The sequence below is a fragment of the Arachis hypogaea genome, chromosome 1 (assembly GCF_003086295.3).
Source record: "Arachis hypogaea cultivar Tifrunner chromosome 1, arahy.Tifrunner.gnm2.J5K5, whole genome shotgun sequence".
Classification (NCBI taxonomy): Eukaryota; Viridiplantae; Streptophyta; class Magnoliopsida; order Fabales; family Fabaceae; genus Arachis; species Arachis hypogaea.
Genome location: NC_092036.1, coordinates 49,972,455 through 49,987,496, shown reverse-complemented (window position 1 = coordinate 49,987,496; position 15,042 = coordinate 49,972,455). Strand labels below are relative to the sequence as shown.

General features: G+C 38.0%; 1 protein-coding gene across 1 annotated transcript; it reads left to right on the top strand.

Annotated features, from left to right (window-relative positions):
- Positions 1 to 12,094: 12,094 nt before the first annotated feature.
- Positions 12,095 to 14,785, top strand: LOC112803794 (uncharacterized). The gene is made up of 2 exons (XM_025847257.3): positions 12,095 to 12,328; positions 14,065 to 14,785. Exon 2 carries the CDS (start codon positions 14,078 to 14,080, stop codon positions 14,606 to 14,608), a length of 531 nt encoding a protein of 176 aa, XP_025703042.1. The 5' UTR covers positions 12,095 to 12,328; positions 14,065 to 14,077; the 3' UTR covers positions 14,609 to 14,785.
- Positions 14,786 to 15,042: the final 257 nt, after the last annotated feature.

Below are 15,042 nucleotides of genomic sequence, written 5' to 3'. Positions count from 1 at the left end.
TCAGCTCGTGGATAGATCAAGCTCAGCCCAAGCATACACCATGTGGGCCCCGGAAGTGGATTTATGCATCAATTACTTACTTATGTAAACCCTAGTAGCTAGTCTAGTATAAATAGGATAATTTACAATTGTATTAGAAATCTTTTGACAGTTTAATCTTTTGACTGTTTAGTCTTTGATCATTCGGCCTTTTGATCACTCAGGGGGCTGGCCATTCGGTCATGCCTGAACCTTTCACTTCTGTATTTTCAACGGTGGAGTTTCTGCACACCATAGATTAAGGGTGTGGAGCTCTGCTGTACCTCAAGTTTCAATACAATCACTATTACTTTCTATTCAATTCTCTTTTATTCTTATTCCAAGATATACGTTGCACAACACTTTGATGAATGTGATGATCCGTGACACTCATCATCATTCTCACCTATGAACGCGCGTGATTGACAACCACTTCCGTTCTACTCTAGGCCGGGCACATATCTCTTAGATTCCCCAATAGAATCTTCGTGGTATAAGCTAGATAGATGGCAGCATTCATGGGGATCCGGAAAGTCTAACCTTGTCTGTGGTATTCCGAGTAGGATCCTGGGAATCCAGAAAGTCTAACCTTGTCTGTGGTATTCCGAGTAGGATTCCGGTATTGAATGACTGTGACGAGCTTCAAACTCGCGATTGCTGGGCGTGATGACAAACGCAAAAGGATCAATGGATCCTATTCCAACATGATCGAGAACCAACAGCTGATTAGCCGTGCTGTGACAGAGTATTTGGACCGTTTTCACTGAGAGGATGGGATGTAGCCATCAGCAAGGGTGATGCCTCCAGACGATTAGCCGTGCAGTGACAGCGCATAGGACCATTTTCCCGAGAGGATTAAAAGTAGCCATTGATGATGGTGATGCCCTACATACAGCTTGCCATGGAAAGGAGTAAGAAGGATTGGATGAAAGCAATAAGAAAGTAGAGATTCGAAAGGATTCTAGCATCTCCACACGCCTATCTGAAATTCTCACTATTGATTTACATAAGTATTTCTATCCCTTTTTATTTTCTATTTATTATTAATTATTCGAAACCCATAACCATTTAATCTGCCTAACTGAGATTTACAAGGTGACCATAGCTTGCTTCATACCAACAATCTCTGTGGGATCGACCCTTACTCACGTAAGGTATTACTTGGATGACCCAGTACACTTGCTGGTTAAGTTGAACGGAGTTGTGTCCACACATAAGTTCCATAATAATGATTCCATACAACAACAAAGAATACTACATTGATGTGATCACAATTTCGTCCACCAAGTTTTTGGCACCGTTGCCGGGGATTGTTCGAGTATGGACAACTGACGGTTCATCTTGTTGCTCAGATTAGGTAATTTTCTTTTCAAAAACTTTTTCAAAATTTTTCTTTTCTTTTTCGTTTTTCCAAAAATATTTTCGAAAAAAATTAATAAAAATACAAAAAAATCATAAAATCATAAAAACCAAAAATATTTTGTGTTTCTTGTTTGAGTCTTGAGTCAATTTTTAAGTTTGGTGTCAATTGCATATTTTTAAAAAAAAATTCTTGCATTTTTCGAAAATTTCATGCATTCATAGTGTTCTTCATGATCTTCATGTTGTTCTTGACAAGTCTTCTTGTTTGATCTTGATGATTTCTTGTTTTGTGTTGTTTGTTGTTTTTCATATGCATTTTTTGTTTGTTAGAGTCCATGCATTAAAGATTTCTAAGTTTGGTGTCTTGCATGTTTTCTTTGCATCAAAAATTTTTCAAAAAGGTGTTCTTGGTGTTCATCTTGACATTCATAGCATTCTTGCATGCATTCATTGTTTTGATCTAAAAATTTCATGCATTGAGTATTTTTGTTGTTTTTCTCTCTCATAATTAAAAATTCAAAAATCAAAAAATATCTTTTCCTTGTTTCCCTCCAAATTTTTGAAATTTTGGGTTGACTTGGTCAAAAATTTTTAAAATTAGTTGTTTCTTACAAGTCAAGTCAAATTTTCAAAAATTTAAAAATCTTATCTTTTCAAAATCTTTTTCAAAAATCATATCTTTCCAATTTTTCCTCTTTTTCGAAAATTTCAAAAATCTTTTTCAAAATATTTTCAAAATATTTTTCTTATCTTTTATATCATATTTTCAAAAATATGCTAACAATTAATGCGATTGATTCAAAAATTTGAAGTTTGTTACTTTCTTGTTAAGAAAGGTTCAATCTTTAAATTCTAGAATCTTATCTTGTAGTTTCTTGTTAGTTAAGTCATTTTAAAAATTAAATCTTTTTCAAAATATCTTTTTCTTAAAATTTTTATCTTATCTTTTTATCATATCTTTTTCAAAAATTTTATCTTTTTCAAAATTTGATTTCAAAATATCTTATCTAACTTCTTATCTTCTTATCTTTTTCAAATTTGATTTTAATATCCTTTTCAACTAACTATTTGACTTTTTGTTTGTTTCTTATCTTTTTCAAAACCACCTAACTACTTTTCCCTCTTCAATTTTCGAAAATACCTCTCTCTTTTTCAAAAAGTCTTTTTAATTGATTAATTGTTTTAAATTTTAATTTCAATTACATCTTATCTCTAATTTTCGAAAATTGCTAATCCCTTTTTCAAAATTATTTTCGAAATTTTCCCTCTCTTTTCTTATTCTATTTAATTACTAACACTTCTCTTCACCTCTCTCCATCTAAATATCCGAACCCACTCTTCTACATTCTTCTCCCCTTTCTTTTTCTACTAACATAAAGGAATCTCTATACTGTGACATAGAGGATTCCTCTTCTTTTCTTGTTTTTCTTTTCTTTCATATGAGTAGGAACAGGGAAAAAGGCACTCTTGTTGAAATTGATCCTGAACCTGAAAGGACTCTGAAAAGGAAACTAAGAGAAACTAAATTACAATAATCCAGAAACAACCTTTCAGAAATTTTCGAACAAGAGAAGGAGATGGCAGCCGAAAATAATAATAATGCAAGGAGAATGCTTGGTGACTTCACAAAGCCAACATCCAAATTTGATGGAAGAAGCATCTCCATTCCTGCCATTGGAGCCAATAACTTTGAGCTAAAACCTCAGCTAGTTGCCTTAATGCAACAAAACTGTAAGTTTTATGGACTTCCATCTGAAGATCCTTATCAGTTTTTAACTGAGTTCTTGCAGATCTGTAAGACTGTAAAGACGAATGGAGTTGATCCTGAAGTCTACAGACTCATGCTTTTCCCTTTTGCTGTAAGAGACAGAGTTAGAATATGGTTGGATTCACAACCCAAGGATAGCCTGGACTCCTGGGATAAGCTGGTCACAGCCTTCTTGGATAAATTCTTTCCTCCTCAAAAGCTGAGCAAGCTGAGAGTGGATGTTCAAACCTTCAAACAAAAAGATGGTGAATCCCTCTATGAAGCTTGGGAAAGATACAAGCAGCTGACCAAAAGATGTCCATCTGACATGTTTTCAGAATGGACCATATTAGATATATTCTATTATGGTCTCTCTGAATTTTCGAAAATGTCATTGGACCATTCTGCAGGTGGATCTATTCACCTAAAGAAAACGCCTGAAGAGGCTCAAGAACTCATTGATATGGTTGTAAACAACCAATTCATGTACACTTCTGAGAGGAATTTCGTGAATAATGGGATACCTCAGAAGAAAGGAGTTCTTGAAATAGATGCTCTGAATGCCATATTGGCTCAGAACAAAGTGTTGACTCAACAGGTCAACATGATCTCCCAAAATCTGAATGGATGGCAACATGCATCCAACAGTACTAAAGAGGCAGCTTCTGAAGAAGCTTATGATCCTGAAAACCCTGCCATGGCAGAGGTTAATTACATGAGTGAACCTTATGGAAACACCTATAACTCATCATGGAGAAATCATCCAAATTTCTCATGGAAGGATCAACAAAAGCCTCAACAAGGCTTTAACAATGGTGGACGCAATAGGCTGAGCAATAGCAAGCCTTTTCCATCATCTTCTCAGCAACAGACAGAGAATTCTGAACAAAACACTTCTAATTTAGCCAATCTAGTCTCTGATTTGTCAAAGGCCACTTTCAGTTTCATGAGTGAAACAAGATCCTCCATTAGAAATCTGGAGGCACAAGTGGGCCAGCTGAGTAAGAAAGTCATTGAAACTCCTCCCAGTATTCTCCCAAGCAATACAGAAGAGAATCCAAAAGGAGAGTGCAAGGCCATTGATATAATCAATATGGCCGAATGCACAAGGGAGGAGGAGGACGAAAATCCTAGTGAGGAAGACCTCCTGGGACGTCCCTCAAGCAAGAAGGAGTTTCCTATTAAGGATCCAAAGGAATCTGAGGCTCATATAGAGACCATAGAGATTCCATTAAATCTCCTTCTGCCATTCATGAGCTCTGAAGACTATTCTTCCTCTGAAGAGGATGAAGATGTGACTGGAGAGCAAGTTGCTCAATATTTAGGAGCTATCATGAAGCTGAATGCCAAGTTGTTTGGTAATGAGACTTGGGAAAGTGAACCTTCTTTGCTCATTAGTGAATTGGATACCTGGATTCAGCAAATTTTACCTCAAAAGAGACAAGATCCTGGCAAGTTCTTAATACCTTGTATCATAGGCACCATGACCTTTGAAAAAGCTCTATGTGATCTGGGGTCAGGGATAAATCTTATGCCACTCTCTGTAATGGAGAAGCAAGGGATCATTGAGGTGCAACCTGCCTTGTTCTCATTACAATTGGCAGACAATCATTGAGACAAGCTTATGGAATAGTAGAGGACGTGTTAGTAAAGGTTGAAGGCCTTTACATCCCTGCTGATTTCATAATCTTAGACACTAGGAAGGAAGAGGATGAATGCATCATCCTTGGAAGACCTTTCCTAGCCACAGCAAGAGCTGTGATAGATGTCAACAGAGGTGAATTAGTCCTTCAATTGAATGGGGACTACCTTGTGTTTAAGGCACATGGCCATCCCTCTGTGACAAAAGAGAGTAAGCATGAAGAGCTTCTCTTAGTTCAGAGTCAAGAAGAGCCCCCACAGTCAAACTCTAAGTTTGGTGTTGGGAGGCCACAACCAAACTCTAAGTTTGATGTTAAGACCCCATATCCAAACTCTAAGTTTGGTGTTGGGACTATACAACATTGACCTGATCACCTTGTGGCTCCATGAGAGCCACTGTCAAGCTATTGACATTAAAGAAGCGCTTGTTGGGAGGCAACCCAATTTTATTTATCTAATTTTTATTTTATTTTATTTTATTGTTATTTTGTGTTTTATTAGGTACATGATCAAGTGGAGTCACAAAAATAAATACAAAAATTAAAAACAGAATAAAAAACAGCAGAAGAAAAATCACACCCTGGAGGAAGCACAGGCTGGCGTTCAACGCCAGTAAGGAGCATCTGGCTGGCGTTCAACGCCAGAACAGAGCATGAAACTGGCGCTGAACGCCAGAAACAAGCAACATTCTGGCGCTGAACGCCAGGAATGTGCCTAGAAGAAAGGCTGGCGCTGAACGCCAGTAACAAGCATGAAACTGGCGTTCAACGCCAGAAACATGCTTTACATGGGCGTTGAACGCCCAGAACTTGCACCACACGGCGTTTAAACGCCAGAATGGTGTGCAAAGGCATTTTACATGCCTATTTGGTGCAAGGATGGAATTCCTTGACACCTCAGGATCTGTGGACCCCACAGGATCACCTCAGGATCTGTGGACCCCACAGGATCGCCACCTACTATATTCCCACCTTACCTCCTAATCCTATTTTACTCTTCCCCATGTCACACTTCCCAAAAACCCTTCACCAATCACCTCAATCTCTCTTCCCAATCACCTATTCACCACTTACATCCATCCACTCTTCCCCATAAACCCTACCTACCTTCAAAATTCAAAAACATTTTTCCACCCAATCCCACCCTAAATAGCTGAACCTACCCTCTCCCCTTTTCCTATATAAACCCCTCCATTCTCCTTCATTTTCACACAACACAACCCTCTTCTCTCCCCCTTGGCCGAATACACATTCACCCTTCTCCTCCATATTTTCTTCTTCTTCTTCTTCTCTTCTTTCTTCTCTTGCTCGAGGACGAGCAATATTTTAGGTTTGGTGTGGTAAAAGCATAAGCTTTTTTTGTTTTTCCATTACCATCAATGGCACCTAAGGCCGGAGAATCCTCTAAGAAAGGAAAAGGGAAGACAAAAGCTTCCACCTCCGAGTCATGGGAGATGGAAAGATTCATCTCCAAGAGCCATCAAGACCACTTCTATGATGTTGTGGCAAAGAAGAAGGTGATCCCTGAGGTTCCTTTCAAGCTCAAGAAAAATGAGTATCCGGAGATCCGACATGAAATCCGAAGAAGAGGTTGGGAAGTCCTAACCAATCCCATGCAACAAGTCGGAATCTTAATGGTTCAAGAGTTCTATGCCAATGCATGAATCACTAAGAACCATGATCAAAGTATGAACCCGAGTCCAAAGAATTATCTCACAATGGTTCGGGGGAAATACTTAAATTTTAGTCCGGAGAATGTGAGGTTGGCATTCCACTTGCCAATGATGCAAGGAGATGAACGCCCCTACACTAGAAGGGTCAACTTTAATCAAAGGTTGGACCAAGTCCTAATGGACATATGTGTGGAAGGAGCTCAATGGAAGAGAGACCCCAAAGGCAAGCCAGTCCAACTAAGAAGACTGAACCTCAAGCCTATAGCTAGAGGATGGTTGGAGTTCATTCAACGCTCCATCATTCCCACTAGCAACCGATCTGAAGTTACTGTGGATCGGGCCATCATGATTCATAGCATCATGATTGGAGAGGAAGTAGAAGTTCATGAAGTCATCTCCAATGAATTCTACAAAATAGCCGAAAAGCCCTCCACCATGGCAAGGCTAGCTTTTCCTCACCTTATTTGCCATCTATGTTACTCAGCTGGAGTTATCATAGAAGGAGACATCTCCATTGAAGAGGATAAGCCCATCACCAAGAAGAGGATGGAGCAAGCAAGAGAGACCCTCCACGGTTCTCAAGAGATGCATGAGGAAGCTCATCATCAAGAAATCCCTGAGATGCCTCAAGGGATGCACTTTCCTCCCAACAACTATTGGGAACAACTCAACACTTCCTTAGAAGATTTGAGCCACAATGTGGAACAATTAAGGGTGGAACATCATGAGCACTCCATCATTCTCCAAGAAATAAGAGAAGATCAAAGAGCAATGAGGGAGGAGCAACAAAGGCAAGGAAGGGACATAGAAGAGCTTAAGGACATTGTTGGTCCTTCAAGAAGAAGACGCCACTAAGGTGGATTCATTCCTTGTTCTTATTCTTTCTGTTTTTCGGTTTCTATGTTATGTTTATCTATATTTTGTGTCTCTACTTCATGATCATTAGTATGTAGTAACCATGTCTTAAAGCTATGAATAAAATCCATTAATCCTTCACCTCTCTTAAATGAAAAAATGCTTTAATTCAAAAGAACAAGAAGTACATGAATTTCGAAAATTGTCCTTGAATTTAATTTAATTATATTGATGTGGTGACAATACTTTTGTTTTCTGAATGAATGCTTGAATAGTGCATATGTCTTTTGATCTTGTTGTTTATGAATGTTAAAATTGTTGGCTCTTGAAAGAATGATGAACAAGGAGAAATATTAATGATGATCTGAAAAAATCATGAAATTGATTCTTGAAGCAAGAAAAAGCAGTGAAAAAGGAAGCTTGCGAAAAAAAATATGGCGAAAAAAATAGAAAGAAAAAGAAAAAGCAAGCAGAAAAAGCCAATAGCCCTTAAAACCAAAAGGCAAGGGTAAAAAGGATCCAAGGCTTTGAGCATCAATGGATAGGAGGGCCCAAGGAAATAAAATCCAGGCCTAAGCGGCTAAATCAAACTGTCCCTAACCATGTGCTTGTGTCATGAAGGTCCAAGTGAAAAGCTTGAGACTGAGTGGTTAAAGTCGTGATCCAAAGCAAAAAGAGTGTGCTTAAGAGCTCTGGACACCTCTAACTGGGGACTTTAGCAAAGCTGAGTCACAATCTGAAAAGGTTCACCCAGTTATGTGTCTGTGGCATTTATGTATCCGGTGGTAATACTGGAAAACAAAGTACTTAGGGCCACGGCCAAGACTCATTAGTAATTGTGTTCAAGAATCAACATGCTTAACTAGGAAAGTCAATAACACTATCCAAAATCCTAAGTTCCTAGAGAAGCCAATCATTATGAACTTCAAAGGAAAAAGTGAGATGCCAAAACTGTTCAGAAGCAAAAAGCTACAAGTCTCGCTCATCTAATTGAAATTAATATTCATTGATATTCTCGAATTTATAGTATATTCTCTTCTTTTTATCCTATTTGATTTTCAGTTGCTTGGGGACAAGCAACAATTTAAGTTTGGTGTTGTGATGAGCGGATAATTTATACGCTTTTTGGCATTGTTTTTAGGTAGTTTTTAGTAAGTTCAAGCTACTTTTAGGGATGTTTTCATTAGTTTTTATGCTAAATTCACATTTCTGGACTTTACTATAAGTTTGTGTGTTTTTCTGTAATTTCAGGTAATTTCTGGCTGAAATTGAGAGACTTGAGCAAAACTCTGAAAAAGGCTGACAAAAGGACTGCTGATGCTGTTGGAATCTGACCTCCCTGCACTCGAAATAGATTTTCTGGAGCTACGGAACTCCAAATGGCGCGCTCTCAACGGCGTTGGAAAGTAGACATCCAGAGCTTTCCAGAAATATATAATAGTTTATACTTTATTCGGAAATTGATGACGTAACTTGGCGTTAAACGCCAAGTACATGCTGCTATCTGGAGTTAAACGCCAGAAACACGTCATGATCCGGAGTTGAACGCCCAAAACACGTTATAACTTGGAGTTCAACTCCAAGAGAAGCCTCAGCTCGTGGATAGATCAAGCTCTGCCCAAGCATACACCAAGTGGGCCCCGGAAGTGGATTTATGCATCAATTACTTACTTATGTAAACCCTAGTAGCTAGTCTAGTATAAATAGGATAATTTACTATTGTATTAGAAATCTTTTGACAGTTTAATCTTTTGACTATTTAGTCTTTGATCATTCGGTCTTTTGATCACTCAGGCGGCTGGCCATTCGGCCATGCCTGAACCTTTCACTTCTGTATTTTCAACGGTGGAGTTTCTGCACACCATAGATTAAGGGTGTGGAGCTCTGCTGTACCTCAAGTTTCAATACAATCACTATTACTTTCTATTCAATTCTCTTTTATTCTTATTCCAAGATATACGTTGCACAACACTTTGATGAATGTGATGATCCGTGACACTCATCATCATTCTCACCTATGAACGCGCGTGATTGACAACCACTTCCGTTCTACTCTAGGCCGGGCGCATATCTTTTAGATTCCCCAACAGAATCTTCGTGGTATAAGCTAGATAGATGGCGGCATTCATGGGGATCTGGAAATTCTAACCTTGTTTGTGGTATTCCGAGTAGGATCCTGGGAATCCGGAAAGTCTAACCTTGTCTGTGGTATTCCGAGTAGGATTCCGGTATTGAATGACTGTGACGAGCTTCAAACTCGCGATTGCTGGGCGTGATGACAAACGCAAAAGGATCAATGGATCCTATTCCAACATGATCGAGAACCAACAGCTGATTAGCCGTGCTGTGACAGAGCATTTGGACCGTTTTCACTGAGAGGATGGGATGTAGCCATCAGCAAGGGTGATGCCTCCAGACGATTAGCCGTGCAGTGACAGCGCATAGGACCATTTTCCCGAGAGGATTAAAAGTAGCCATTGATGATGGTGATGCCCTACATACAGCTTGCCATGGAAAGGAGTAAGAAGGATTGGATGAAAGCAATAAGAAAGTAGAGATTCGAAAGGATTCTAGCATCTCCACACGCCTATCTGAAATTCCCACTATTGATTTACATAAGTATTTCTATCCCTTTTTATTTTCTATTTATTATTAATTATTCAAAACCCATAACCATTTAATCTGCCTAACTGAGATTTACAAGGTGACCATAGCTTGCTTCATACCAACAATCTCTGTGGGATCGACCCTTACTCACGTAAGGTATTACTTGGATGACCCAGTACACTTGCTGGTTAAGTTGAACGGAGTTGTGTCCACACATAAGTGCCATAATAATGATTCCATACAACAACAAAGAATACTACATTGATGTGATCACAATTTCGTCCACCAACCTCAACAAGAAAAACCCGCAATAGTGATAATAGTGATACCTTCAAAGTTTTTTCGAGATGTACTCTTATTTTTTCTTTGATTCTTTTTCTTTACTTCGAGCCTGATATTGGTTGATCTATCTTAAGATGAGTTCCCTTTGTCTTGTCATCCTCTTCATGTTGATATATTTCTCCACCCACTCTTGAACTAGATATAAAAATATTAGTTGTCTCTTTGATATGAATTGAGAGAACAAACCTTCTTTGAAGCTATTAACTAGTCCCATAATGACCGCTTCCATAGGTAGGTTTTGGATCTTCAAAACATCTTGTTTTACCCCCAAGAGGCTCGAGGCATGCTTGGTCTTGTCCTTCTGAATGGAGGTTCAGGTAAGAAAACTCCTTGCCAAGTTGTCGAAGCAGGTTACCGACCTGGGTGGTAAGCTATCAAACCATTTTATTATCGCCTTGGTTAGCGTAGTTGGGAAAACTGTGCATCAAGTTACGTCCAATGCGTCGGCCATGTACATGCGACTCTTGAAGTTGCTCAAGTGGTGTTTTGGAGCAGTCGTTCCATCAGAGAGATCCATGTCGGGGATTTTAGAGTTTTTGGGAACTTTAGCCTGCATGATCTCTTCCATAAATGGGTCTTCACCTCCCAAAGGTGTTTCTGCTCGATCAGCTCAGGATTTCCTACCTTTGAAGTCAGATTACATATTCTCAAGTTTTTCTTCCAATTCTCTTCGTCGTCGTACCTCTCTTCGTAAAGCTCGTTCTGATTCACGTTGTCGTTCTAACTCGTTCTCGAGTTGCTCTAGCCGACCTTGATATCCGTGAACTAGTTCCATGAGTTTTGTTGGATCTCTTTTTCCCGATCTTCTTGATTTATGGATTTTTGAGCTTATTCTTTGTCTTCTTTGATTTACAGGATGTGTCTCTCCGGCAACACCTTTCCCTTTGTCAGGTCGAGGAGGTAGGACAAGTGCGCGATTGTTGTTGCGTTGCTCCTTTTCATAAGATTCTGAGTCAAAAATCGTATGTTCGTCTTCTAGAATGTCATTTGCCATCGTGCGATGTCAATTACTAGGTTCTTGGCAACGATGCCAATGTTCTGAGGGTTACCTGAAACAGATGGATTTGGGTCTAAAAATGAGGTCCAGACTCCTATGAGGGATTGGTTTGACATCTTTTCCGACAAGGTGAAGTTGTCCGAGTTCTTTGTAATAAAGGTGGGGGTAGTACCTATAAGGGATTCTGACGCTTATGTTGGCATGAGTTTTAGGCAAGTTTTTAATAGTTTAGAGTTCAAAAAATACCTGATGGTATTAAGGTATTTATACGTATAGATGTAGAGTCAATAACCAATTTTAGAGTAGTTCCACCTTTGATGGTGGATTTGTTACTCCTTGTGTTAAAGAGGCTATTGAGATCTCCTTTCGAAATAAGTAGGAGAGATAATAGAAGTTTGTTGAAATTCATCTTATTTTGAATAAGCCGGGCTAAGTTGAGGCCACGTAGACTGACTTTTATGTGGTCAAATAGGTCCCAATATGTGATATGAATTCTTACTTTATAGACTAAAATTTTAATCATTTTAAACTTGACTAAGTTGTGGATTAAAATATGAATAAACACCTTAACAAAAAAAATAAATATTTATTCATCTCATCTAAATGTTTATAAGTACTTATAAGTTACCATAACTAAATTTCTATAATTATAATAAAGCAACTATTTTATACAGCAACAAATTATATGTGGTTTGAAATATACAATAAAATATATTTGTTTTTTGATTAATATATCCTCTTTGATTTATAAGTGTTTTTAACTTATTTGTAAATTAAATTAAATTGAATTTTTTTCTTATTAAAAAGAAAGTTAAAAAAATTAATATAATTCTTGTTAACAAGAGAAATCTTTAGGGAAAATAATAATATTTGAGAGAAGCAGGTAAAGAAACTAAAAGAAATTGAAGAATTATGTGGAAGTAATTGTGAAAAATTTTCCCCCAAAGAAAAGCAAAAGCCCCAATCTCGCTCGAACTTCGGAGAATGCCCTAAGCCGTCTGCTGCTCCTCCCAATCCACCGCTCTTACCGCCCGGTCGCCCACCGCGCACAGCCGCCTCTCTCCGCCACATCAGCCACCGCCTGCGGGTACACCTCCTCCTCCTCCTCCCTCTCGCTCCTCTCTCTTATATGCTGTTGAATTGGATACTTCGATTTTGTGGTTGTTTCTAGTTCCTTCTCGCTGCTTCGTACTTTCAATTACTTTAATTTATGATTCGTACCTTAATTACTCTTCTATATGATCCCTGATCTGCATTCTCCATGTTGTTATTCCTGAAATTTGATCCTTTCTTTTAGTTCGGTAACTGTGTATCACAGTTTAGGTGTTTTTGTTGGATGAAGGCGCGTGTATACAGCATTGGAAAATTTTTCCGTAGAAATAACCTTTTGTTGCTGGTTGTGTATATTTATCAACACTGGATCCTCTACTCTCAATACATTGCGAATTGGATGAAATTACTTCACAATTTTCGCTTGTTGCAGCAGTGTATGCCATAGTGTGCCGATATTGTTTTTGCCTTAGGAAACTTTCAGATTGTTTGGAGCAAATCAATCACTGGGATTATGCACTATCATCTTAGTTTTAGGCACTACCAAGATGCACATTTTCCTTTCATGATTATTGAACTATTGGTTACTACATTAAGGAGGAATTGATTACATTTCGAGATTTCAATACATAGGATGAATGTACTTTTTTACTTTAAGTGTTAGGAGGACTTTTAGGAGGCTATGTTATCGATCCTTTTTTTCTAACAGGTCCGAACATAGATCACATACCTTAATTAATCGTTCCTTTTTCTTTTAATATTTAGTTAACTGCCTTGCTTGGCTTGTACATGATATTGTGTTTATAAATTGGCATAGTTGTTTCATATTGGATATGCTGCTTTATTTTCTTCTTATCATATTCTTACACATGCACATTAGATGTCTGCACTTAGATAATTGATTCTCTGGCTTTCTTTTATGATAGTCCTGATTGCTCTGATCTATAATGTACTTTATTGTTGTATTATTTTGCTTGAGGTCATGAGGTGTTACTTGTAGTGTATTTTCAATGAATGATCCATAAGTAAAGTGTAATGGGAGTTCATATTTCTTCAAACCCCGGGTTGGTTTCAAAATAATGTGTGGTTTGCAGTCACTTCTAATATGAAGAGCTCGGTTTTGGTTGATTCTTCTTTGTTGAAATTATCTCAAGAGAAATGTTGCTAAGTTGGTTATGCAATACACTTTCTATCTGAATTTAAAGTTTCTTAATCTCCCAACTTTCTCACTTTATGCAGAGACAAAAAAGATTGACCAAAATATAATGAACAGTAGCTAATATAAGGACATGACTCTTATAAAGTTAGATTGTTTGTAAAATTAACAAATTCCAGTGTAACTGCCCTTAAATTTTTCAGAAAGTTAGATTGCTATAGCGTATTCCTTGTTTTGGTTTCAAATAAGCGTTGAGGGAACTAGTCCTTGTTGTAAGTGAACAATATTTAATTTCGATTGAGTTCAAATTTATGTTAAGTTCAAATTTTTAGTGATATAGAGAAACTTACAAGGCCTAAAATGATGGATTGCACTCAATTATATATCCCTGTTTTCAGGTCTCGCTTTATACCATGGATATATCTGTTAATTTCCATTAGGCAGCTCCCAACTTGTTAAATTTATGTGTAATTTACTTTTGATTCAACTCTTTAAGATTCAAGAGGGGGAATTGGTTACTATTCACATTTTTATTCTTTTCCAGCTTCAGCATTGTTACTTCTTTTGGTGTATATAGCATTTTAAACTTTATGATGGTTTTCTGGTGCATTGTCTAGGAGTTATCATACTATGGGTGAGTTTACAATTCAGATTAGCAATGACCTTGTTAATCAGCTCGTTGATGATGTGGAGCCCAAGAAGAAAACTAGAAGAGTTAGGCGGAAGGTTCAACGAGAGTCTGTTAAGCCCCAATCTAATGAAAATCAAAAGCAAATTTTAGATGAACCTGGAGTGCCCGATACTAAAGCTGCACAAGGGTGGCCAGTGGAGCCCCCTATGTTTCTACCACCAACCGTACCCGTGCATCCGTTTCATTCAGAATTAGAAGGCATTCGGTCTGTGTTGCAGGAAAGCGAGAAGGTTTTGGAAAGATTGGAGAAGCAAGAGGAGACAATGTTGCAGGAAGTAACCCAAAAGGCAAAGGATCTCCGTGACAAGGAGTATAAGCTTCCAAACCCAAAGCCTGAACCTTGCATGGCCGAGAGGGCTGCCACTGTAGCATGTTACAGGGAAAATATCAAGGATCCTTTGAAGTGTGCTAGTTTTGTTTCCAATTTTGCAGATTGCTTACGTAGGTTTGGTCGTTTAAGCGAGAAGTGAGATACGCTGAGAAATGGTGGAGAAAAATTGGATGAACCATATGCAATAAAACTCCTTAACTACAAACTGATGAAATACTTATTGTTACTCCAATTTTGTTTGATTTGTTTTTCCCAAAACTGTTTCTAAGATGAGAATAAGTAACACGCAATGTGTTGGGAATTTTAACATTTTCAATTACTGGGTTCCAACTTATGCTTACAAGGAACATGCACACAAGGGAAAATATGTTCCAAGTTGTTCAGGTTTATCCTTCTTTCATACATATATTCTGCAGAGATTTAGCAAAAACTTGTTAGATTAGGATAACTGTTCTCTTGTTTTTGTAATATACATGTCCAAAATACCGAGAATTTGGTGTAGCAAAATGGGTACTACCATGGTAATATAATACAAAGAGAAATGTTCGTTTTTTTCCCTTTCAACAGAACTAC